This window comes from Triplophysa rosa, linkage group LG8 (assembly GCF_024868665.1).
Source record: "Triplophysa rosa linkage group LG8, Trosa_1v2, whole genome shotgun sequence".
NCBI classification, from domain to species: Eukaryota; Metazoa; Chordata; class Actinopteri; order Cypriniformes; family Nemacheilidae; genus Triplophysa; species Triplophysa rosa.
The window spans coordinates 21617662-21644816 of NC_079897.1; the positions used below are offsets into that span (position 1 = coordinate 21617662).

Below are 27155 nucleotides of genomic sequence, written 5' to 3' on the forward strand. Positions count from 1 at the left end.
GAAATCTGTATTTGTGTGTTGTTCAGAAGCTCCAGACATTAACCTGAAACATGCTCTTTTAAGGTAATATCATGACTATTTCGCTCTCTCTTTCAGCTCTGAGAATGGACCTGCAGTTGGATTGGTTGAAGCAGCGTGGAGCCGTGAAGAGAATCTTGTTCATGGATTCTCACCAGCACCACAGAACCCAAAACCTGGTTCTGGGTCAAGGGGACCGCCAACATTGCCACAACTACTCCGCTTACCTGCGGGTAAGCCTTGTGGTCCAAACTTAGCATTGAATTACTAGACCGGGCTTGTTCCTCATGAAATATTCTTTTTTTCTTCCTGACAACTGAACTCATGGGAAAGTTAATTGTGAGCCAAACTATGCTCCTAATACAACACAGCTCATCTGGATGGAATAAAGGATGTGAGAAGTAATACATATTCACACATGCAAGTGTCCTGAAAATGACACCAAAGAATTCTGCTATGCGGAGGTGACTCTAACATTTTTGCTGTGTATTTGATAACACAGGCTGTAAGAAATACTTTCCTTTATCAACCCAATTTGAACTAGGATAAAGTCACAGGCAAAATGGCATGTCATTATGATATATGGCAGGTCTAAAGGACAAATATTCTAAAGCATAAGAACGTGACTGTGTGAAAAAGTGATGGGCTGCATTTCCCGAAACCTTCATAACGCTACGTCATTCTTAAGTTATACCTTAACAGTGGTAGGGATTTATTCTTAAGAACGACGTAGCGATATGAAGGTTTCGGGAAACGCAACCCTGGTGAATTAAGTGAAAGAACATAATAAAATAAGAATGGTGCGTTTTTCAAAAAAATGTTCACATTGGGAACTATAGTGGGATTAGGGTATTTGAGCAACTGCTGATGCACTATGTGTGTGCGTGTGTTGGTGTGTGCAGCAGCATCTTATTACTCTATCACAGCCTGGCTGCTTTGGAGTTTATAAACAAGATTTACATCACAAATCCATGTGCTTTACTGTTCAGAAACATAAACAATATCACATTTTCCTGAATCCTTGAAGCTGTATTTGTATTGTTTTTGGCTGTCTGCAGCAAGTATGCTTACAAAGAGCATTTGCTTGTTCTATTTTTGAAGACCTCATGAAATCATAAAAGCATTTTTCTGTACTGTGTTAACTGTATTCTGTCCTATTAAAATCAGAAGATAGGGAGGGACATATTGTGGAGTTTGACAAATATGAAACAGCTATTGGTCATATTTTGCTACATGGTGATACAAGAGGGAGAGAGACTCTTCCATTTTGGAGAGCTTTTTATGTACAAAATACTGTGGTGCAACATGACAATATTTAGATCCGTTTTCCTGGATGAGACATTACAGTGTAGAAATACACCACCATATAAGAGACTGGTTAGCGTCTTTTCTTAATCACTCCAGTTTACACCCCCCTTACTCTCTTTCATCCTCTGATTTAGGATGAGGGAGAGTTTAGAGATAAATTGAGCCCCATCAGTGTAACACTGAACTACAGTCTGGATCAGAACTCCACTCCCCCTGGATTACAGCTGCGGCCCATTTTGGATCACTACAGCAAGACCTTTCACCACGAGCAGGTTGGAATGCACTAATGAATGTTTATCATTGTTTGTAAGTGGCTGTGTGTATGCGTGTGTTCATGTAAACATCAAGTAAATAAGGAAGGCATGACATATAGGGGTCTAAATTTGATTTTGAAAACACTGTTTGGAACATCTTGTTACTGACGTGAATGTCTGATGTGAGAATAGTTAAAGGAAAGGGTAAGATTAATTCAGTAAAGGAATGGAAGAGGGTGAAAAAACGGATCTTTTTCTGTTTCTTTCTTTAGGCAAACATCCTGCTGGACTGTGGCGAAGACAACATGTGCATCCCAGATCTCAAACTTTCAGCTATAATGTGAGTTCATGGTGGTAGTTATGCACATATATACATGTGAAGGAACTGTTTGTACTTGTTTTAATCAGTGTGTGGAGCAGAGTTTTACATTTATTTGTATTGTAAAAACATGGCATTCCGTGATTTTAGTCTTATGTATCCAGAAACAAGGACATATTATAAATGCTTTTTTGCATTTTTTTTTTTTTAGGGACCGAACAGAATTTATAATTGGGGATGACAACGTCCTTATGTTGACCATTAATCCAGCCAATGAGGGTGAAGGCGCATATGAGGCAGAGCTTCACGTGACCCTCCCGCCTGAGGCAGAATATATCGGTGTGGAGCGCAGACGTGAGGTACACAACATTACACACACTCACCACATTTTTGTACATACAGCCGAGGGAAAAATTAGGAGACCGTTCCAAATGTTCATTTAATTCGAATTTCTAGATGTATGGTGGCCATTCCAGTCCAGTGTCTGTTGAATTTCCAGAAAATCAAACCTCAGGCGTGACAAAGTCATCCTACAGCAATGTGAAAGACAGAAAACATGACAAGACGCATAAAAACTGTGATAAAAATTGAGGTTATCACATAAAAAATACATCTTTTTTAACTTTTCCCAAATACATTTACAGAAGGCTCAAAAGTGAATATGAACTTGTTTTCTTCGCAATTTGGGGTCTGAAAAATACAGAGCACCTTTTCTGTTATTTTGACCAGTTTTCATTTTCTGCAAACAAATGCAAATAGAAATAATATTTTTATTTGAAATTTGGAAGAAATGTTGTTAATTGTCCACAGAATGAAGCAAAAATGATAATTCTACCTAAACACATACCTATAAGTAGTAAATTCAGAAAAACTGAAAATAATTTTGAAATGGTCTCACTGAATGTGAGAAGTTCCTACTACCACAGATCTCTGAGCAGAAATGAAACATATGGCAGTCATACACATTTCCCGTTCCTTAAGGAAAAATCATTTTGACCGACTTCATTACGCTCTTAGCTACCAATAACACATTTTACCATGTTTAAACCTACAGTATTCAGCAGATTCCCGCAAATCCCCCCAAAGTCTGCGTAGACGACGTGGAAAAAGTCTGCAGATTCCATTTGAGTCGACCCGACTGGATGTACAGTAGAAACCCAGCTGATGAATACTGTACTTAAAGTCATTTGTCTAATGTCTTCCACTTATAATTGCTCTGATAAATACTTCTATTTTAGTCTCTGGTTCCTTCTTGTGTTTACATTATGACTCACTCAATGTGTCGTCTTTCTCCAGAAACCCGATCATGACGTTTATTTTGCTTTAATGGGTTCCCTGTGACTGATTACACTGTATATAAACAATTGATGTATGTTTAATATTAATAACACGAGACACAATATACAAAGTTGTGCTGTTTGGTGCAACATGTGAGATCAGGTCAGAGCTACTAAACTCTCGAAATCTATCATGGCAGAATGCTAAATCTGTGATCCATTTCTGGAGCGGAGTTAAAAACATAAACATGCGTCTTTGATGTAGTAATGAGACAGGAATGCGGTGAATGTTGATCTAATTACGGGGACGTTTTTTTATAAAATGTGTTGTAAAACATGGCTGTCCCATAGGTGTGCGCTGCAGACCTGTGCTTTTCTCATTTCAAATGGACCAGCTGAGCACATCTACTTGCCTTCATTCACATTTTCTCTTGTCATTCAATCATTCTCTGAAAACAAGCTCAGATTATTAAGACCCTGGCGCTCTGGTGAAAAGATCGCGATTGCTTGTTCTCCGTCCGTTATTCGTTTAGCAGATACGTGTAGTGCTGGTAATTGCAGAGAGTGGCTCTTAATGCGATTTGCACAGCTACATCGGCCGTCTCTCGTGGGAACAGACTGGTTATGGTTTGACTCTGGTTGGGTGAGAGGAAGTGGTCGGTGGTGAATGGAGATGGTGAAAAGAGAGAAAGGTGAGGGGGGTTTGACGTGATGACAGGAGGAAGGGTCTCGCTGATGTATGATGTGATTACTTTCAGGGAATTCGTCATGTTTTTCTCTGGTTTGCTTTTCTCCATCACTCCCTTGACCCCTCAGAGCCCTGTTTTTACTGGATCATTATACGTAATGGGCGCATTTTGTGTCTTATCAGGTGCCCTAGGCAAGATAAGACCAAAGAGGAATAATAAACACTTGTAACTTTTTGTTGGCATTTAGGTAATACCTTGTTTTGTGCTCTTAAAAGATGCATAAGGATGAGTAGATGACAAACTCATGTTAAACAAATTTGTGAATAGTCTTGAGCCTTTTGAATTGATCAAACATAGTAGTGAATGTGTCCGTTATGCCACAGCATTTCAAAAAAACACTTTTGATTCTCTCTTCTGTTTGTTTACTGTTTAGGTCTCTGTGTATGTCGCAAATATAGCTCATTATGATGATAATATAATAATTTGATAAATTAAAGGTACAGTTTGTAACAATTTTGCAGTAAAATATCCAAAAACCACTAGGCTAGTGTTATATATTTTGTTCAGCTGAGTACTTACAATATCTCAAATGTTTCCAACTACTTGTAAATCCTGAGAAAAGCAATAGCTGTTTCAATAGTGACACGGTCGCCTGTCAATGGCGTCATGTCCGCGTTACCCTTTGTTACCGCCTTTACTGACGTAGAAACCACATGACAACAGTGTCGTGGACAAATGCGGAAGTAGTCTCTAGCTCCTGTAAATGCAAGCGTACGGGCCAGCCAAACGACCCAAGAAAATTTAGTTTTAAACCTTACATTACTCGGGTCTAATTCATTTTAATGAAATAAAATGTCATCAAACGCAACATATATAAAACTTTATTACTTTACCTCATCCATTAACTTGATTTCTCGTTCCCGTCTGATTGATGGCCATCAGCGGTGGAGTTGAAGACAACAGATCCCATCATTCCACGCTCCTTCACAGCATCATCAAGCTACGCCATCATTGTTGTTTTGATCGTGCGACCTCTAGCCTCTAGGTGGTTTTTACAAACTGTAGCTTTAAAACATTGACATTATATATAATAATAATAATAATAAATACTAATTTTATTCATATAAATTTTTTTATATTATGACTTTTCTTCTACTTGAGTAATTACTTCTACTTCAGTAAAATGTTTGGCTACTCAACCCACCTCTGGTGTTTGTTAACAAAATTCATATTAAATTGTTGAAATATCTCTCTCTTTGTCGGAGCCTATAGCTTCGTGGGGAGTGCTCCGTCATGTGGCACGGTTGCGATTCCCTGCTCGTGGTCCTTTCCCAATCCCGCCCCCTTCTCTCTCCCACTTCGCTTCCTGTCCTCTCACCATTACTGTACAAATAAAGGCAAAAAAAAACCCACAAACATAATCTCTCTATTTCTATTTCAGGATCTTCAGCGGCTAAACTGTGAGCACAGGACCGAGAATGATACTAGAGTTGTGGTGTGTGACCTTGGAAATCCTATGATGGCTGATACAAGTGTAAGAACCTATTTATCTAATGTAATATATACAGTGAAACCCTGAAAATATTGAATTATGTTTAATAAAATGCAAAATGATATTTTATTAATAATCTCAGACTATTGTACAATAACTGGATGAATGAATGAATGAATGAATGAATGAATGAATGAATGAATGAATGGATGAAATGGAACTGCACATACTGTGAATGTTTGGGCAACACGTTGCAAAAAAAACGTTTAAGGTCCTAGCTTAGCATGAGAGCTGGAATTCTTCATATTTGACAACAAAAGCATGTGAGTAGCTATAACAGAAAAATGCAGAACAGGGTGAGAAATAGGTAAGACAGAACATCCGTTTGCTTTTTAACAGCAAACCATCTGCAGCTCTGTCACTTTAATTTAGATTTTAGGAGGCTTTTTAGTGGGAAAACAGGAAGTTCAGGAGAGAGAGAGAGATTACTTCAATAATGAAAACGGAGATAAGTGGCTATAATGTACAAAATGTAGATCGTCACTTTGAACTGACAGTGAACATAGATTCATACAGTAGCATCTCTCACCATGTGCAGCATCTATAGATCATATAGTGTTATTGTTATGATTAAAACTCTGAACATTGCTGTCATTTATCTTCCATCCAGAGGACGAAAACTCTATTTCCTTATGTGTGTGTGTGTGCGTGCGTGTGTCTCCTCACTAATCCAGATGTTTCTGCTTGCCTACTGGCCCAGTGTGTCCTCTGGAATGTTGCTATAATACAGATGTGTTCATTCATGTGACATTCAGCACACATACACTTAGTATTCCTTAGTGAAAGCATCATGCTTTACAAGTTGAGCTGCAGGAACTAAATACAGTAATGTGTCCCTAGTTACATTTATTTAGTTGTTTTGACCTAGACCTATGTACAGTGCATTCGTGCATTTATTGCACCTTGCCAATATTACTGGCATTCTGCTCCAGCTGAGCTACACAATAGATTTAAATCTTGTAAATTGTCTGTGTCTTTCTCCCTTCTTCTATCTTTCTGTCAGGTTGATGTTGAACATTGTTATCGAAAGCCTTGTAATTGAAGAGTGTCTAGAGAGAAACTACAGAATGATGGAGTGATCGTGTGTGTGTGTGTGGTGGGGGGGGGGGTGTAAACACACATTAGGCCAAAGTTTGAAGTTCAGTCTAAACATGTTCTCCATCTATTTACTAGTCACCATGACAACCAGCCATCCCAAATATCCCAGGCTGGTGTGTAATTACAAAAGTTTCCAAACACACGCTTGACCTGTTAAACACCCTTAAACACTCAGACACACTCCCAACCCAATATCCTGTCCGACATTACAAACACAGACACACACACACGCACACACGCACACACACACACACAAACCAAACCAAATCTGTGTTCCTGATTATTAACAGATCTCATTGATCTAAATGTTTAATCCATCTTTCATGAGTTTGTGTAGGCCTGTGTAATATAGCTGAAAAATGTAGATCTAATGTTCATGTCGTATTTGGATATCTATTTTTTATATAGCCGTTATAGAAAAATGATATAATAATAAATTAATGATGTAATGATAACATTTTAAATGATCAATCATATAAAAATCATTCTTAAACAGCTCTCTCTCTCTCTCTCTTTCCATTAGTTTCCAATTTCCTCAAAGCCCCTAGGTGTAACATGTATTTGACTAGAGACCTCTTCATCCCTATTACATCCATATTGAGCATTTCCCGCTTCATCACTTAGACACTCAAGAATTAGAATGATAGATTTTATAGCATAAATTCACTGACTTTCCCAAAGTGGCTATATGGTTGTTTTGGCTTTGGGGACAATTTTGCAACATGGACAAATTTCAAGGCATATTTCAAAACATATATTAAACCACACATAGACACCCACACACCTGTGTTTTTATTAGCCTGTTTATTTCTCTCCTCTGTTTGTTTGGATAGCAGTGCTTGTAAAGACAGAGCAAATTGAAGTGTAATTTGTCTATAATTCGATGCATAAGCTGGTAAATGCTTTGGCTAGCACAGTGCCAACTCAATGAGAGCGCCGTAGGTTTATGACTGTGTTTATTACAGCAGGTCAAAACATTACGTTCAATCATAAACTATAAATCAGAACATCGCTGTTGAATATTTGCAGTGGATGAATAGGCAAAATGTTCAGAGGGAGTCTGTCAGTTGGCTACTGTCAGTCTGATCAATGCTGTGTGATTGTATATGTTAAATTGGTCTGTTTTATAGCCTAATTGTGGGTTTGGAACAGAGCTCACGGAGCAATTGTGAGTGTCAGTATAGGATGAGAGAGTAGAAAAAGCATATGTGAAAAATAAAGACCGGCGAGAGACCAGTTTATTGTGCATACAGTATATACAGGAATTATGAGTAAGCCATTGTTTAGATTTTTCAAAGAGTGCAAATGCTGGCACTATTTAAACAATTTTATTTACTGGAACAAACAGACCAGCCCAAAACAACACCCAACCAATGGCATGCATTTTGAAAGGGTCTATATTTTTATCCAATTTTCAGGCGGTTTATTGTAGTGACATCAGCAGTGCAGAAATTACACACTTCACTTTTATGGTCAAACTACTATGTTTACGTGATGACTAGTGTATCCAAATGTTGGCAAATTGTATAAATCGCATCAATGAAGGAAATTTGTGATGTTGTGTAGTTGAGTGTTAAATATGATGGGTTTAAGGTGACTTGAGAAATGGAGGGTACGGAATAGAAATGGAGAAATGAAAGAGTAAAGTGAGAGAGTGATGAAGGGACAAAGGACAAATAAGAAGAAAGATAGATGTTTTGATCTGTCAGAAAGGGGCTGACCTGTTAACATGTTCCAGATTTGGGATAAGGAGGGGGTGTTGTCATGGTGACAGGCTTCGTAAAGGAGCCTCCGGGGTTAAACCCACATGGCCCAAATTATCATGGCACCAGCAGACGAGAATGACAAGGCCACAGATCTATGGAGCGATTTTAGTCTCATTAATTATTCACACATAAAACACGATGTACACTTGCGTAGCCAGTTTCACATGCATAAAACCTAATTCACGTGCACAAATTATATATGTACATTCACAAAAAACAATTCACGTGCGTAAAATAAAATGATATTCTCATAAAATATGTTTCACAAACGCTTAATACAATTCACAGACGTACAAGTGTGCATAAATATTTCGAAAGTTTAAAATGTACAAGTTTATCATTGAATGTGAATGTGCAAATCGATTTGTGAGTGTATTTTGAGACTCTCTTGGCAGCGCTGTCCCTCCCACTTGAGTTGTCATCCTGTTTAGCCAATCAAGCCTTTGATTGGCTAAACCGCTTGCCGCCTTTTGGAAAATATCTCGCTTAAGGGGGCTGAAAAATCACAAAATTGGCAACACAGGAAGCAAGTCAAACTGCGCAAAAGGTGCGCAGAGCCGTTTTCCTTGAGTCCTGTGCTCTCCGCGTTTATGATTGGTTGAATGGTAAGGTTGAATCTGATTGGCTAAAGAGTACGACAACCCAAGTGGGAGGAGTTGCGCTGCCAGGAGAGTCTCAAAAAACACACACACACACACACATCCAAGGCGATTCACACGTGAGTGACGATTTGCACATTCACATAACACGATAAACGTGTACATTTTAAACTTTCAAAATATTTGTGCACAGTCGTATGTTTGCGAAACGTACTTTATGAGAAAACAGTTTTGTTTTACGCACGTGAATTGCTTTATGTAAATGTATATTTATACTATGTGCACGTAAATTAGGTTTTATTCATGTGAAACTGTTTACGCATGTGTGTATCTTGTTTTACGCGTGAATAATTAATGAGACTAAAATCGCTCCATACAGATCTCCTACCTCACACACACACACACACATGGTCACATCATCAACAAGCACATTGAGGAACATACAGTACCGTATAATATGCACACACAGTCACACACCATCATCACTTTCATCACAAAACAATCCTGCCACACATGGAAGCAGCATGTGCCCTGTGCTCAAACCAAAATGTTTTTCCCCTCGTTTCTTGTTTCTCTTTAGTTTTTCTGAACTTTCCGAGCTCATTCTTCTCTCTCAAAGCCCATTAAACACAAGTCATAACCATGTGGTTCAGCCTATTCATCAGAAATAAACCGCCACAAGACTAATCTGCACAAAACATGTTAGTCACATCACCTCAGACAGTCAGTCCCAGCTCCACAAACGTTCTGCTTCCTTTGGGAAAAGTAGCATTTTAGAGACAAAGGTCATGCAGAAGAACACAGCAACTCTCTAAAAAACTAAAGTATCTATCTGTGAAGTTTCCATTGTATTTTTACATGTATACTAGAAGAGACCTTTGGAACGTAGTTGAATGGCATGTGTCAAATGCACCTGATGTGAAAGGAAGAAAGAGCTGATACTCCACTAAGTAAAAACTGAACTAAAACTGCTTGTCCACTTGTTACCTTTATATTTAAAATGATCATTTAAAGGGACAGTTCGCCCAAAAATAAAAACTCATCATCATTTACTCACCCTCGAGTTGTTCCAAATCTGTATAAATTTCTTTGTTTCTGATGAACACAGAGAAAGATATTTGGAAGAATGTTTGTAACCAAACAGTTCTTGGCCACCATTGACTACCATAGTGAAAAATGACAATGGTAGTCAAAAGTGCTCCAGAACTGTTTGCTTTCCTACATTCTTCAAAATATCTTCTTTTGTGTTCAACAAAACAAAGCAATTTATAAAGCATTTTTTCCATATGGCAGTCAATGGTGGCCAAGAATTGTTTGGTTACAAGCATTCGTCCAAATATCTTCTTACGAGTTCATCAGAACAAAGTAATGTACGTATACAGATTTGGAACAACTCAAGGTTGAGTAAATGCAGAATTTTTGGGTGAACTGTCCATTTAAGCTGTCTTGACCAAGTGTATTGATAACTATTCAAATTTATTATCCAAATGTCTTCTGTCCCCACATTTCTCGTGGCTCTCTAATGTGAATCTCAGCTTCGCTATATACTGTATATGATAATGCAATAAATTCACTGGTGTACACGTTTTTACTGAGTAAAACTCATTTGTGAGCCATAATTCATTCAAATCTGACATTCTATTGCTCTCACGGCAGTATTCAGCGAAAAGGGGAGTTTTATGTTCTGTATAATGGAAAGCATTACATAAGGTCATTGTTTTACTAACTCCCACCCATTTAAGCTAATGTCACATTAGGGTGATATTTGATCAGAACTGAATGCCGTAAATGGCTTTAGCTTCTACGCACAATATCTAGAAAAGAGATTTTCCAGGGCAAGCGGTGAAGAAATGTCTCAATTTTCAATAGAGTGGGCTGATAGTCGGGGAATCTTTCACCCCTCTGATGACACTGTAAATAACATCTTTGACATGCATTGTTCTTTGTTTTATTCATATACATGCTGGTCATGCCTTTTGGCTTTACCTCACCCTGTTCAGCATTGCTTAACCAATCTGTGATCTATCTGAATGCACATATGGGGTCTGTGGTGTGGTTTTTCAAATGGAAAAGGCGTATTACGTTTCATTCCAGTGCTGTGAAATAAACGTAATCAAATTCAATTGAAAAGCTGTTTCACGTGATATATGCTACAGCCCGTTTTAAGCTTTCGATCAAGACCGATTGTCTCATTAGTGTTGCCACAGGAACATATGAACCAACTCTTGTCATTTCCAAGCATATGCGTGAAGTTGTGGAGATATGGTCTTCATTTTCAGCATGGGACTGTTGTGATTTACCAGCTCTGGAGCTGCAAAAAGGATGTGCGACCACAAGAAGAGACTCCGTGGCTGGTTCCCTCTTTAAAGTTTAACAGCACTTGTTACTCTCACCCGTCTGTTATGAGGGGGCTTTGTAGTAAAGAGGGTTTCCGCCTGGGGAAGCTCATTTATGGGGCTCCAGAGTTAGCACGTAGCCTTTAGCTAAAGGAATGGCCTTCATTATCCATCCCAGCAGCCATTATCAGACTCGTACTAATGAACTACAACATATGGACACAGTTAGAGAGAGAGAGAGGAATGTTTAGTGAACATTTAGTGAAATGTTACTATTTGTTTACGAATGAAGGGTCTAGTGTTCAGAAATGTTTCAGCAGAGCAGGATAAAACAACAGAAAATGGCTTTATGAAGTAACTGCTGACAGACTTTAAACTATATCTGAGGGTGAAAAGCAATGATTTGGAAAATACGTTACTGAAGTATGATCTTGTGAAAGCCATTGGACGTTAGTGTACATTAGCGCGTTTGGCAGATGCTTGTAGGCTGTATCATGACCTCAGATTCAAACCCATGTTTGTTGTTGCGAGCACCATTCTTGAACTACATGAAGCGAATCGCGTGATTTCTACTTGATCGTTCCAAAATTTCGGACTTCACAGGGAGTCTAAATGGATGTGTGTTTGGGTTTGCGCGTTGTTTGTTGGGGGTATAGACACGGTGAGAATGTCCAGACACCCCACCTCATCATCACCACCAACATGTAAGACGGCACAGTGTTAATTGTGGTGGGTTTTTCCTGTATTAGACAGTGGGGGGGGGGGCTCTATTCTGTTTTACTGAGCACTTACAGATGTCCCTTGCTCTTTTGATGTGTTCATGTTTTGCTTTATTCTCTCTCCCTCTCTCTGGTTTTAGTTGTCGGTTGGTTTACGGTTTTCTGTGCAAAGGCTGGAGGATGCCCCCCCAACCATTGGCTTTGAGCTACAGATACACAGGTAAAGTCAATTTCACTCTTCGTTTCACAACATGTCACAATTAAAGCAACCATAGGAGTATAGTACTCTCACAGCTACTATTTATAACTTTCTTTCTCTCTTTCATACGCACTTTTGGAGCCAAGTCATTGTCAACACCCAAGTCGTTATGATCCCAGTAGTCCTAAAGTTATAAAGTGAATACGTATGTGTGGTGCATTTGTGTGTGCACATATATTTCAAAACTACTGACAATTCTGATAGATAAAGTATAACTATTATTAAATGCCTCTGCAACACACTATATTTACATTTAAGCATTTGACATTTTGTTTAAATCAACATTTAAAAGTACATCCAAGTTTCATTATTAGTGCTCCCTGAGTCCCCAAAAATTGACCCTGTTAGCATCATGCGTTATTATCTGAGCTTTAGCAACATGCTCTACAAGAGCGTTGTGTGAGGATGTTTTGTTTTGTTTCGTGTGTGTAAACATCATGATTGCTTTCTGTCACTTTGATGTATGTTTTGGGGAGTCGTTTTTTAAACAAGCGTGCCAATTGTTGGTTTTTATGGAGTCAGGACTTTAGAACAGGAAGCTGAGGACTGATAAGATGACTTGAGATCGGTCACCGAAAATTGATAGGATTCTTAAAGAAGCCCATGACCCCATGAATTTAAAATGGACGTCTTTAAAGTTCCAGGAACACAGGCCAAAAATATTGATGACACACTGCACTCGCTCATTCGGTGCAATAAAATGAAGAATGAGAACATCCCTCCCCCAATGCCACCTACTTCTGTCTAGCAACAACAAGTAACAAATGTTGTCTGAGGCTCTGATGTAAGCTAAACATTACTGCCTTTTGAAAAGATGAAAGAATGTTTAACTTGAAATGTACCATCCCCTTTTTTTAATGGGAAGAAAATCTGCACTCAATTCAAGTCAATTCATGAAGATTTTAATGTGTGGACAAAATTGTTTTTGCCTACATACTGTATATTTGACGTATGATAAGTAGTAGTTGGGTAACTTTCTATATGCAGGACATTTCTAACATTTAGACTGCTACCTCTCCATTTATTTTGCACTTCACACTTGTCCTTTACAGAACATGGTTATAGTCCTTGGCCATGTTCTGTTAAGGACGGGGCAAATTGTATTCGTTACAATAACACTTCTCACTGTGATGTCTGACACACCCACACAGGAAGAGATTTTTTTATGAGAACATAAGTTAGTTTTGGGGTGTTGGGGTGTTAAGACTGCGGGCTGCCCTCAGGGGCGACATGGTGTTTGAAGGAGGGGGGGATATTTCCCTAAGGGTGTAATCACTGAACCCTAAAGTCTCACCAGAACTCAGAGCAAGGTTAGGTCAAACATGTGTGTGGATCCGTTTGTCTTTACATGTACATGTGTCTTAAGTGTATCATAAGTAGGTTGGAACCTGTGTGTCTGTGTGTATCAATGTTTTTTTAAAGTGTCTTTTTTACCGTGTGTGTGTGTGTGTGTGCGTGTGCGTGTGTGTGTGTGTGTGTGTGTGAGAGAGAGAGAGAGAGAGAGAGAGAGAGAGAGAGAGAGAGATCCCCTGAGAATAGAAACATTTTCTGGTGACTAATGTTAGCCACATGTTGCTCCGCCCACTTTGATTTTTCACCTTGAGACAGCATACGAATAAGAGACCTAGAAGGCATAAGATAGAGAGAGATTCCAGGTGCCGGGCAGCATGAGACATGTTTTGTCTTCCAAGTCCTTTAACGTTTCATCTGTGTGCATGTGCTTTTTTCCAAATTATGCTAACTAATAATGGGTTACTGTACGCTATCATTAAAAACAAAAGGTGGACATACAAAAATGAAATGTACAGTACGTGTGTCCTGGAATTCAGTCCTCCATGGTTTAAAAAATGATCAAAACTCTTGTTCAATTCAGTTTGACATATATGACTTGGGTTTAGATTCCCTCAGAATAAAAACATGAGTGCTGGAATGAAGATTTCATATTTTTTCTATTCATGATTTAGTATTCAATAAGAATCTGGGTCCTGAATGGGTGAAACAAGATCTTATATGTTTCTTTCAGTCACACAGTGAGTTTTATAGTAAATCTATAGCTTTGCACGCCCTGGTTATTCATAGTTATTGTTCGTAAAGTCAGTTTTTATTTTTTAATATAAATAAAAATAGAAATGTATTAAATAATCTATTACGCTCCCTATGTATACATACAGCCACAGAAAAAAATAAGAGACCTATTTCTAGATGTACTGTGGCCATTCCAGTCCAGTGTTAGTTGAATTTCAACATAATCAAACCTCAAAAGTGACATGAAGTCATCCAACAGCAATGTGAAAGACAGACAAGATACATTAAAACTGTGGTAAAAAAGGTTATCACATAGAAAAGTAATTTTTGAACTTTTTTCAAATACATTACTGTTGTATCAATTGTATTGATTAAAAGTGAAGATGAATATTCTTCGTAGTATTTGAGGTCTTAAAAAATACAGAGCATCTTTTCTGTTATTTTGACCTGTTTCTCCAGTTTTCATTTTCTGCAAAAAAAATGCAATCAAACAATACTTTTTTTTAAATTTGGGAGAAATGTTGTTTGGGAGATGTATACCTATAAATAGTAAATTCAGAAAAACTGTTCAAAATAATTTTGAAATGGTCTCTTAATTTTTTCCACTGCTGCATATTTGTATGTGTGTGTGGCTGGTAGGGTTTATGTGGTTTCCCTGCACATTGACCGTCGAGACGGTTGACTTGTGGAACTCTGGGACAGGGAGACACTTAACTGAAGACAGTATTGTTCAATGTTCATCTGCTCTTCCACACACCCTCAAATGACAGTCAAGGAACACAGACACCGCCTCGAGATCACACATGGAATTGTTCAAGAGTCAAATCGAAACTATTTACGAATCTCACTTGAAAGTGAACAACGCTTTGATTTTCTCATCAAGATTTTGAAGGGTGCATGGCATTACTTTCTCATACGGTCATGTGCGTTTGATAATACAGCATCAAACATTTTGTTTCTACCTATAAAGATTATTGTTGGGATGCAATACAAGTACTTTTGTGTCGAGTTGTGTCTTTAATTTGTAGCAGCTGGGTGCACGAGAGCAATCGAGGGTTTTAAAATCCCTAGCAAGATCTTAAATTGTCCTAAATTACCTCAGATTTCAAAATAAATCACAAAGATTTGACACTTAGAATTAAATGATCATAAATGACAAAATTGCTTCCTTATAGTGACCTATAAAGTGTACACTTTACTAATGACTTTTTAAAGGCCATTTGTGAAGCCATTAAGTTGCTTTTGTATGAAATGACCCTTTCGTGTCCTCTTTGTGTCTATTAAGAGGAGTATTTCAGAGATATAAAAAAGAAACGCTGATAATTACTGTAAATATTCCTTTAAATATTTTGTATCAGAACTTCTACTTAAATTTAGATTATGTTTTACTCTCTACAGCTCTAATAAGGATAACTCTAAAAGTGCTCGGGTGAATTTGACTTTAAGCATTGCAGCAAGAGCAGAGGTGGAGATCAGAGGGTGAGTATCTCTCTTTTTCTTTCAGTTTCAAAGGGATGAAAATAACTTACTTCATTAAATTATTTGTTTGTCCTTATTTTATGTAAAAAAAATTATTCAGCATTAGTCAGCATCCATATAACTGGGCATCTGTGTGCATCTTAACTGTACACAGTATAATGAAAATCATCTCTATCCCTTTCTCTTTATCTCAGTGTGTCTCACCCAGCTCAGGTTGTTCTGCCTTTCCCTCGATGGGAACCCAAAGAGAAACCTGTGAGAGAGGATGATGTAGGCCCTCAGGTCCAACACATATATGAGGTAATAAATAAACAGACACACATTATACTATAAAGCACTGCTGTGTAAATAACTTTAAGAAAATACAAACTGACAACAATATAACAGAAATATTGTCAGCAAACCATATTCCTCTGAGTAGTATAATGATGTTTGTTTTTGTGAAGTCTATTGACCTCTTTTGCTGTGAGAGGGCCTCACTGAACAACATTTGTCCGGCGGCTATTAATTTTTTAATTGGCTGTAATGTTGGCCAGACGCTGTACAGATGGTTCCTGTTAGGAGCAGCTCTCGCTCTGCCGTGTTCACCTAATGCTAATTCTTGCCCGGAGTGTCTGATTTCAGTGTATTAATGTTCAGCAATTTATGGAAATTCTTCCATATTGGATACAAAAACTGATAAACCATATAAATTGCGTTTGGCATCAACAACAGCATTTAGTAAATGTACTTTTACTACACCGCAAAATCGCCAGTGTTAAAAAGGGTCAAATTAACTCTCACAGTGTTTATATAATCCACACTTTGAGAGTGTGGATTATATATACACTGTGAGTGTTAATTTGACCTTTTTAACACTGGTGACACAATAGCATTTTGGCAAAAATATGTTGCTTGTAAACAAGGTAATGCATTACTAATATAATAAGTCAAATAATTTATTGGTGGAATAAGAGAATCTATTGCCATTTTTGTTATAGTTTTTTTTTTAATTTCATCAAACATACCTTCATTGATTATGGAAACCATATAGTTACATTGACTGAACCGCTATAATGTGGACCCATTTGTAATTTTATAGTTTATAGTATTACAAATACAGTTGTTCAAGTCTTGGATTTTATGTAAATACTACAGTAAATTATTGTAAAGGAACAAAAATGAATTAATAAATTAAGTTTTATTTTTCTGTGTTACTCTCCTCTGTTCCAGTTACATAATAAAGGTCCAAGTTCAATAAGTAGGACTGTGTTGAAGGTGGGTTGGCCCAGTCGGTACCATAAGGAACATCTCCTCTATGCCCTTCAGATCATTACAGACGGTCCTGTTCACTGTAACGTCAATGGCTCCCTCAACCCGCTGGAGCTAGAGGTAGCACATACAAACTCACTCGATCTCTTTATCCTAATTTTTCTCGCTTTCTCCCCGAGGGTTTCATTCCTAAAGACAGCCAAGATCTTTCTAAATGCAGATGTGATCTTAGCTGCTCTCTGTGACCCCTCAGTCTCCAAATTACACACAGCTGGAAAAAGCCATCATTTACTCACCCCTCAAGTTGTCCAAACCAATAAGACTTTCGTTTTGTTGTGCTACACAAAAAAGTGAATTTCCAAAGAAAATCATGGTCACTGTTATCTCTATAACAGTAAGGACGGGTTCAGGGGTCTCATTTATTAAAGTTGCGTACGCACAAAACGGGGATGGAAATGTGCGTACGCCACTTTCCACGCAATGATTGTGATCTATTAAAAGCAACCTTGACGGGAGAGTGTGCACACCTGTAAGTAAACTCTGACCCATGCGTACGCACATTCTGGAGACAAGGGGGCGACACATAAATGGTGAGTTAGTGAACTCAAGTTAGATTGCAGAAAGAAGTGTGATAAAAATGATTATAAGCATTAATGCCTCACATACATTTAATTTCACCTCATATCCGTTAAAGATCCACATTATCACGAAGATTAAATCTACAGAGTTTTTGCGCTTGTATTGAGTGATAATTGTTTCATGCACCTTCTTGTAAAATCCAACTAAAATCTTAAATAAAAATTCAGTCTAAATATTTAATCAGCGCTGTCGCACCATCACACTATGAGCGCATGAGGAAATACAGCCATTAAGCTCTCACACAATTGTTTCACTTTATGTCCTAGTTATCAGTCCTAACTATGTTCATAACAAAACCGGAAAGAAGAAACTTTCGTCTTTTAAAATTATGAATTCAAATTTGATATCAGGTGAAGGACACCACTAATTAATGATGTGATTTTAATGAGGTGTTAATGATCAGTCTAAATGCTGTAAACGTATAATGATATTGTTATGAATACTAATTATAACAATTCATAATTTGTAAATCGTAGTGAATCTGGTTTTCCATTTCCATTCCATTTTTTGTCATTTTCCTATGGCATCTGATAGCAGTTGGACCCGGAAACAGAATATGTCCATTATGGACATATGGGGATTGGATGCCAGGCTTATTAATATATGAATCAGCATTCATAAGGTGCTTTGCATTGACTACGTATGGGTAAAAATGGGCGTGTACAGGGCGGGGTATGAGGATGGTTCACGTATGCACACTTGCAGGTGATCGGTGATTTATAATGCGAATATACAATTTTGGGCTTTCCGGCGCATGTACACTTTTAGTAAGGATCCTACGCACGGTTTTATAAATGAGACCCCAGATCTGTACAATAGCTTTGTGTGAGGAAAATTTGGTTATTTACCAATAAGCTTTCTCTTTTTTGGATTATCAGTCAGTTTGATTATCAGTCTCGTTCACATTTATTGTATGAAAAACATCTTTTAGTCCTTGGATGTAAGGAAGGGTTTGGAACGACAGGTTAGTGAATTATGTCAGAATTTTCATTTTCGAATGACCTCAATAGAAGATTTTGTCTTTTTCGTTTTAAGATCTTTTCTTATACACACACAGAGCTAATTACTTGTATTCGTTTTTATCCACTTGCTTCATCTCTCTCCAGACCTCTCTCTTTCTCTGTGTCTCTCATTGTCACAAATCTCATGTTTCTGTGAACTTTTACTAATGGGCCTCAAATAAAACGCTTGTTTTTGAACAAAGAGAGAGTTGGAGTGATTGTGACCCGTCTGCTCTTTTAACTGGACTTTATTAAAGCTCTTCAGATTTCATGCGCTGTCATTACAAAGCGTCACAACCCCTGCGTAAAGTCTCCGTGCCTTGTAACTGATCTGCGCTCATGCTGAGTTCAGAATTTTAACCACCTGGACTGATATTAGAGCTCTTTTCCTGTGAACCTCAGAGGAGAGAGTTATGCCATATCGCAGCTTTGGCACACAACTCTCACTCTCTCTTTAATTCTCTTCATCTCTGTGTCTGTGTCTCCCTCTCTCTCACTCACTCTTTAGTTTTATTTATTTGAGTATTAATATAAATCTCTCTCTTGTTTGCACACATAGACCTCCACTCTGCAGGACACTCCAGAATTGCTGGGATTTCTGAGGAACAGCAGTGGCCCGACACGCCACAGACGATCTGTTTCTCCAGCCCAGAGCTACAAAAGCAAGATCCTGGTACATATACAAACCTTACACACTCGCTCATAGACACCCGTGATAACGCACAAATCCCTTTAACGGCATGTCTACGTGCCCTGTGGGAACAGTCTTGTAGATGTGACAGATAGACTCTTATGTTGATCTTGACATGTTTTGAAGACCCTATGTTGACCTCAAAGGGTGAGTTAACCTGTAAATCTCACAACAGGTAATTCTTATTATGCTTATTGTCTCTCTTGAAGCGTCTCTTCAGGGGATTATAGTGTGTGTGTGTGTGTGTGTGTGTGTGTGTGTGTGTACGTGCATGTGTGTGTGTGGAAAGCAGCTGGTATTGATAATCATAGCCCATCAGACCTCAGAAAAAAAGGTAAGACAGGGTATAGGTCAGAGGTCATCTCATAAATAAATCAGCTGCATATATACTTTTAAACATGATCATTTTATTCACTGTCTTGTATTGTACATTTAAACAATAATAGACGTATAGACGGTTTCAGCGCATGCACGTGCCTGGCCCAAAGATAACTTCCGGTCTGTGTTTGGTTGTAATATAACAATTAATTTTAGATTGAATTTATATTTACATTTACATTGTCATTTAGCAGACGCTTTTATCCAGAGCGACTTACAAATAGAGGTAAACAATGGAAGCAATTGGAACAACATAAGTACAACAACAAGCATAAGTGCAATAAAACTGGTCTCATATAGGCTATATGAGGCTATATTATATTAATTTATATAAGACTTTCCTGTGGCTCAGAGGTTAGAGCATGGCACTAGCAATGCCAAGGTCATGGGTTCGATCCCAGGAGATTGCACATAGTCAGAAACAAAATGTATCATACAATGCAATGTAAGTCGCTTTGGATAAAAGCGTCTGCCAAATGCATAAATGTAAATGTAAGACATCTACCAGAAGTTAAGTTTGGGCCACATAACATATATATTGTTACCGCTTAAACCGTCTATATGTAAGCAATAATGAATGAGAGACTGTGCATTATTTTCAATAAATCACGGCTTAAGGGCATTGTTAGGCATGGCCCAAAGCACTAGCCACAAGTGACTTATTGCGTTAATAAAACTGATGCAAATACACATTACAAACATTAAAGCTGAAAAATATGTAATAATGCAACTTTCATGAAGTAAAATCACTTGAAAGCATTCCTTATGCTGGAAAAAATAGTCCATGATCGACTGTGTGGACAGCAACAGAATAGCTGCGTCTCAATTCGAAGGCTGTGTCCTACTGAGGTCCCATTTGTCGACCGTATACGCCATCGAGGTTGTCTCATTTGAGTTTAAAAAATGAATATTTATTCCTTTTAAGACATAGTCATTGTAGTTTCATTCTTACCTTAAAATATAATTAGGTCTGTCAAACGATTAATCGCGATTAATTGCATCCAGCAATAAAAGTTTGTGAAAAAAATTGAAAAGTCTTACAGATTCTGCATGGGGAATATATTCTTATGAGAAATTAGGCGGTTTATTAACTGTCAATACACATTATCACTCAGCACTTTAAATGTTATGTTTTAAAATTAGTCATACACTTTACAAAGAAAACCCAGAGAGCACATTTGCAGACTTACGCATATTGCTTGCATGAACAGTTATGACAGAAATAAGATTAAAGTTCCTCTAGAGAATGTGAAAGATGAGATCTTCCATGTGTCTAATTGTGTGTATGTGTGCAGAACTGCTCTAATATAGTTTGCCTGATGGTGGAGTGCATTGTGGATCGCTTGGATCAAGGGCAAAGTGCAGTGATTAAATTCCGATCTCGACTCTGGGCTCACACGTTCTTGCAGGTATTTGTCTTGCCGCTTTCATTCCGTCACAAAGAGGGAATGTATGTGTGTTTACATATCTGATCCATGCTGGGAAGACCAGCTTAGATGTGAATATCCGTGCTGTGCCGATCTAACTGATGGGTCAGAACTTGACTTCTTTACACACCCTCATGTCATTCTAAACTTGACTTTCATTCTTCTGCAGAATACAAAAACGATATTTTGAAGAATGTTGGTAACCACACAGCACCGACCCCCAGTGATTTCCATTGCGTAGACACAAAACTAGGAGATTTCTCAGAATATCTTCTTTTATGCTTTACTAAAGAAAGGTTTTAAATGACGGTGAATAAACAATGACAGAATTGTTATTTTAGGGTAATCTATCTCTTTCAGCAGAGATATCACGGAACAGGTTGTATTGTTGAAACTAGACGCTAAACCTCCATTGGCTATGTAAACTGTCCCAGTGTTTTTAGATGTCCCTGTAAAGTCCAGCTTCATGCTGAGGTGATTTTCACTTCTTAAATCACTGTGTGATCAAAGCCTCTTGTTAAGTGACATTTATATACTCACAAAAAAGATTTGCAAGTATTCCCTTCTCTCAAATTAAAATTCATGGCCACCCTTTCCTCTCTGAACACAACAGACCCTCACGCTCAGATGTTCGGGTGGTGTCCGAACAGTTGACATCATCCGCTCTAGAGTCGCCCAGCTCCTCTCACCTCAGACACCTAAGTCACATGACACCATAATCTCTGACCTCGTCAGAATAAAATGCCTTTCATCTCATCTCCAGAGAGAGGGCCACAGAAACCAGACGCACGTACGAGAGCACGTACACACGTGTCTGAGGGACAGTAGTGCTACGTACGTGCCTGTGTGTGTGTGTTACTCTATGATCCTAGTTTAAAGGAAGTGTTTTGCCGCTCTTTGACCACTGCTCCTCTGTAAACCCCATTCATGCTGAAGCCATTACAAGCCAGCGTACTGTCAAACTACAGCATGTGCGTTCTGTTAATGTTAATCTGCCGGCCTTCATCCTCAACTCACCGGGATGTTTCCATGTGTGTCGTATTTACGCTAATCCAACGTTTTCCTCTCGCAGAGGCAGAATGACCACTACACGCTGAACTCCACCGTGTCTTACCAAGTGACAGCCATGCCTTACCGCATCAAAGTGAATACACTTCCACAGCAGAGCAAATCAGTGAGTAATCGTGTGTGTGTGTGCGTGTGTGTGCGTGTGTGTGTGTGCGTGTGTGTGCGTGTGTGTGTGTGTGTGGCCTTGTTTTTATATCCCGGTGGGGACCTAAACCTGAATGCACACCAACACATGGGGACTCGTGTCACTGTGGGGACCAAAATTGAGGTCTCCATAGGCAAAAAAGCTTATAAATTGTACAGAACAATATTTTTTAAAAATCTAAAAATGCAAAAGGTTTTCTATGATCTTAGGTTTAGGGGTAGGGGATAGAATATACAGTTTGTACAGTATAAAAAACATTATGCCTATGGACTGTCCCCACGGAGATAGTAAACCAGACGTGTGTGTGTGTGCTCGTCCGTGCGTGTGTGTGTTGAAATTGCAGAAAGTAGCAAAAAGTGCAAAGAGAACATGTGGATTAGAGTGAGAAAATAAAGGAAGAATTATGACTGGGGGTTAAGCTTGAATAAACACTGCTGAGCTCAGTATGTTTAGCTTCAATAAGGAAGGTAAGGCAGGTTTGTGGGAATTTGAAGCAAAGGGTAAATTCTCCTTTAAGAGGACGGGAAATGAAGAGACAGGAAATGTTTCAAGCGAGATTAAATCCATCTTTTTTAGGATCAACGTGTCAGTACCGCTAGGCCATGGCTCCAACAGTTGTTTCCGTGTAAGAATATGAACTCTTTTTAGCTTGGTTTAAAGTGATACTTCACCCAAAAATGAAAATTCTGTCATCATTTACTCACCCTCTCGTCATTTCGAACTGTATGACTTTCTTTCTTCCACAGAACATAAAAGAAGATATTTTGAAGAATGTTGTAACCGAACATCAGCGGAACCCATTGACTTCTATTGTATGGACACAAAAACAATGCAAGTCAATGGGTACTGCCGCTGTTCGGTTACAACATTCTTCAAAATATCTTCTTTTGGCTGCAGAAGAAAGAAAGTCATACAGGTTTGAAATGACGAGAGGGTGAGTAAATGATGACATCATTTTTTCGGGTGAACCATCACTTTAATCAGCATAACAGAATGTCTACTTTATGTAGTAAACAGTCAAAGATGGAAGGAAATGTAATGATAAAACAAGAGACGATAAGAGCAAGGAAGCTGTCAAACTGATTAAAGTGTGTTAATATAAAATTCACATCAGCGTTCATCAAATATTAATGATCTTTTCGTTTGTGTGCGTTTTAAGATCGGAACCTTTGTGGTGTGGGCGATTCCTGACGTTTCCTTTGCCATTCCCTTGTGGGTGATTATTCTGGCTATATTACTGGGACTGCTGGTGCTGGCTGTGCTTAGCTTAGCTATGTGGAAGGTAGGTGGACCTAACACACACACACACACACACACACACACACACACACACACACACACACTGACCCCATCAGCTCCCCACGTGAACACAGTAATCATGTCTCACATGCAGCTTGCATTTTTACTTTCATTCACCCTGTGTAAACAAACACTCCAGGCATCGAGCGCATCTGTGCCAACGAAAAAATGTATGGCCTCAACATGTGTTTATGCATGTGTTCACGTTAACAATTCCTCAAGAGATGCAAAATAGCTCTCCATGTCTACGTCTCTGCTTCGGTGAAATAGCAAAACACAGGAACTACAGGGGGTAGGCGGGGGGTAGAGATGACTGTTCAAGATAAAGGGAAAGAGATGGTCAGGAGAAGGAAGTGGAACCGGATGTTGGAGGAAGTGAAGTCAAGAGGTTTAAGGAAAGTTGTGAGAATTTGATGAAAAAAAGTGGCTAATCAGATTTAGAGATAGCAGAGAGAGAGAGAGAGAGAGAGAGAGAGAGAGAGAGAGAGAGGAGGGAGGAACACGCTGTTGCTGTTGGACATTAATGAGGCGGTTTTTGATGTTATCGGTGTTTTGTCTACAGGGCTGTTCTCAGGCTCCTGATTGGGTCCTCGTGGAGGGCATCTGCCCTGATTGGCTATCATGCATAAAAACACAGAACATTACAAAATTCTGTGTGTGGGTGCACAGAAAGAGAAAGTCAATCAGATTTTATACAAGATTTTGATGTGGCTCAAGGTTATAGTTCAACAGTACATTTTAAAGAGTGTCATATAAATGGATAGAGGGTATACATTAAGAGAGCGTTTTTCAACCAGGGGCCAGGGCCCACTTAGGAACATCGGCAAAATTTCAAGGGGACCTCAATATTACTTAAAATAAATTATTTAAAATAAAATATATACTATATAATGAAATATAAGCATTAACATAAGCTAAACAAACTAAAGTCATTTATTTTTCAAACAAAAATACACATTTATAATGTCAAGCTCCAAAAAGCTTGAAATATCAAGCTCCAAAATATTTATTTGGGTAGAACTTGTGAGTGTGGGGGGGGTCTCAAATATTGTGGACGATGGGGGGCTTTGAAGTAAAAAAGGTTGAGAACCACTGCATTAAGATAATATAACAGCTCCCCCTTGTGGCAGACAACAAATTATGTGCATCAGATTTGAGGTTAAAGGCCCGGATTCACAGACAGGATTAGCTTAAACCACGACTATGCATTAGTTGAATTAAGATATTCATGTCGCTTTTATAAATATGCATTAGAAGAATACATTACTGGTGTGCATCGTGAGACAAAACAATGGCACTGATATATTTTAACATATTTCAGGGCAAGGTATATTCAGTTTAGATATTTAGGTTCATTTTAGTCTGGGACTAGCTTTAAGCGTTGTCTGTGAAACCGGGCCATTATGTATTAAGTTTGGTTCAAAGGTCTGAGATCTGATTGAACACTTCGGATGCAAAATCTAGAAATAAACTAAGTTTTTAAATGGAAGTAAAACAAATGCAATGCATTCGATTAAAATGAGAAAATGAAATATTTAAGATTCTGTATTTCTTGGCCACTAAGCAAATACATGCATTGACTATGTTAACTCAAAAGACAATTTTTTACGTACTGTACCAAAGTCTAACAAATTCTGAAATGTTTTCATTTTCACACAATTTTCAAACTCATATTACAGTATCCATATCGATAACTTGTTAGGTTTACATGTTGACTCCACTAAGGAAATCTGTGACCTTAAATGGGCCAGTGTCTTACGTCTTTGACAGCACATCTGTGCAAGTGCTTGGACAGACAAAACAATGGAAATAATGACTGTAATCACAGGGATCATATTCTCATTCTCTTCTGTTCTCCGTTTTTCCTTTTCCTTTACTCCTTCAGTGCGGGTTTTTTGACCGTGCGCGGCCGCCCAAAGATGATGACATCTCAGACCGGGAACAGCTGACTGCTGAGAAATCTACAGAGGCATGACAGAAGACCAGACAAATGAAGTTAAACAAACCATGGGGTGAATTTCCATGAAGATGATGGAGTTGTGTTATGGCTGTGAGGGTTTTTTGGCATCTTTGTAGAAGACTACAGATCCAAGCCTCTAAATGAACTACAGCTCCCACACTGGACTGCAATCTGTGAGCTGGGCCACAGTACCACTCGAAAACAATCCTAAAGCTTTATTTAAACGGAGAAAGAGCTAGAACTCTGAACTTTTCACTCCGATAGAGTTGCAAAATCACAGGATCTAAAGAGCTACATGTCAGCAGTACAAGACAAGAGGCTGATTAATGCAATCCCAATCTAAAGGACATAAAAATGTAATAAATGCAATTTATTTTCCGCCAACCCCATTTCCTTAGAGACAAGGAGGTGGTGAAACACAATGGTGATTTCTGACAAAAAAACATGTAATATCACAAATAGAACTCAAGATCAAATGATCTCAGACAATTATCAGCTCAGCAATATCTGAATTGTTTTAGACTTCACATTGACCACGTACACACTTCTTTTTTCTGTACTCGCAAAGTTTGGTTATTTATGGGAACGACAACCACATTCTACATTACATTTGTGTAGTATGTACAGAACTGAAGAACTAGTTGTTAATGCAAGACACCTGCATATTAAAGCTAAAATATGACACTTAAAAAAGACTTTAAAAATGTAAATTCTGTGGTCTATGGCTGTGACTTAAATTATTATAGCTCTCACCAAACCTTTGCCAAGCTTGTGTTACATCATTGGCCCCTAATATAGTTTCACTCCATTTTGTCACATTTCTACATGCTTTTAGCCAATGACTGTACCGATGACATATTGAAGCTTGTACAGAATTGCTCGATTAAATACAAAGATGCAGGGGGATGGGGAGGGATGAGTAGATATAAATAACATGTGCAATATTGGGACATTTCTTTTAGTTGTTCATTTGTGTGTACACTGGCTCCAAAATGTTTAAACCTGAGGTTCAGGTTGTTTTGTATATAATGTTAAAATACTTATTTGTCAGACTGATGGACTGACATAATTGTTAATAAATAAAGGGAACAACAACAATTGGTCATTTTTTGCTCTGAATGCATAACTAGATATGTTGGATAAAAAAGGCCTGTTTATTTCATCTGATGGAAATTCATGTCTTTTGAGGCTGCTGCTTTAAAATATAGTAATCAGAACATGGAAATGACAAAACAAACATTATTTTTCTGTTTTAATATGGATGTTTACCTCAACCAAGGCCAACAAATGCCTATATGTGGACTGATAATATAGAAACCGCTTTAAAATCCTTAAGACATTATTAAACAAAACACATAGCAACCAATCTTGCCATTTTTTTCATGCTCTGGAAGGAAATTATCATTGTTTAAAGTCTATGGATGATGCATAGTGATGTCTACCCCTGTCTACTTTGTTTACACAGATCTAAAATTAAAGTGGAATTAAAAAACTTGTTTGTTTATTGAGAGTTGTTTATTGAAGAGTAAAATATTCTTCATTGTTCTTGTAGCTCAGTTGGCAACATAAAAGTCACATATTTTATATAGGAAACACAC

General features: G+C 38.2%; 1 protein-coding gene across 1 annotated transcript in view; it reads left to right on the top strand.

Annotated features, from left to right (window-relative positions):
• The window catches only part of itga8 (integrin, alpha 8), a 59584-nt gene extending 32551 nt beyond the window's left edge, over window positions 1–27033 (top strand). Inside the window, exons 17-30 of the mRNA XM_057339780.1 lie at window positions 97–251; window positions 1461–1598; window positions 1853–1920; window positions 2111–2258; window positions 5307–5399; window positions 12076–12155; window positions 15618–15698; window positions 15893–15998; window positions 16911–17069; window positions 19149–19262; window positions 20954–21067; window positions 22158–22259; window positions 23458–23580; window positions 25483–27033. Of these exons, the coding sequence (XP_057195763.1) occupies window positions 97–251; window positions 1461–1598; window positions 1853–1920; window positions 2111–2258; window positions 5307–5399; window positions 12076–12155; window positions 15618–15698; window positions 15893–15998; window positions 16911–17069; window positions 19149–19262; window positions 20954–21067; window positions 22158–22259; window positions 23458–23580; window positions 25483–25572 (1571 nt within the window). The 3' untranslated portion in view covers window positions 25573–27033. The remainder of the gene's footprint in view (window positions 1–96; window positions 252–1460; window positions 1599–1852; window positions 1921–2110; window positions 2259–5306; window positions 5400–12075; window positions 12156–15617; window positions 15699–15892; window positions 15999–16910; window positions 17070–19148; window positions 19263–20953; window positions 21068–22157; window positions 22260–23457; window positions 23581–25482) is intronic.
• Window positions 27034–27155: the final 122 nt, after the last annotated feature.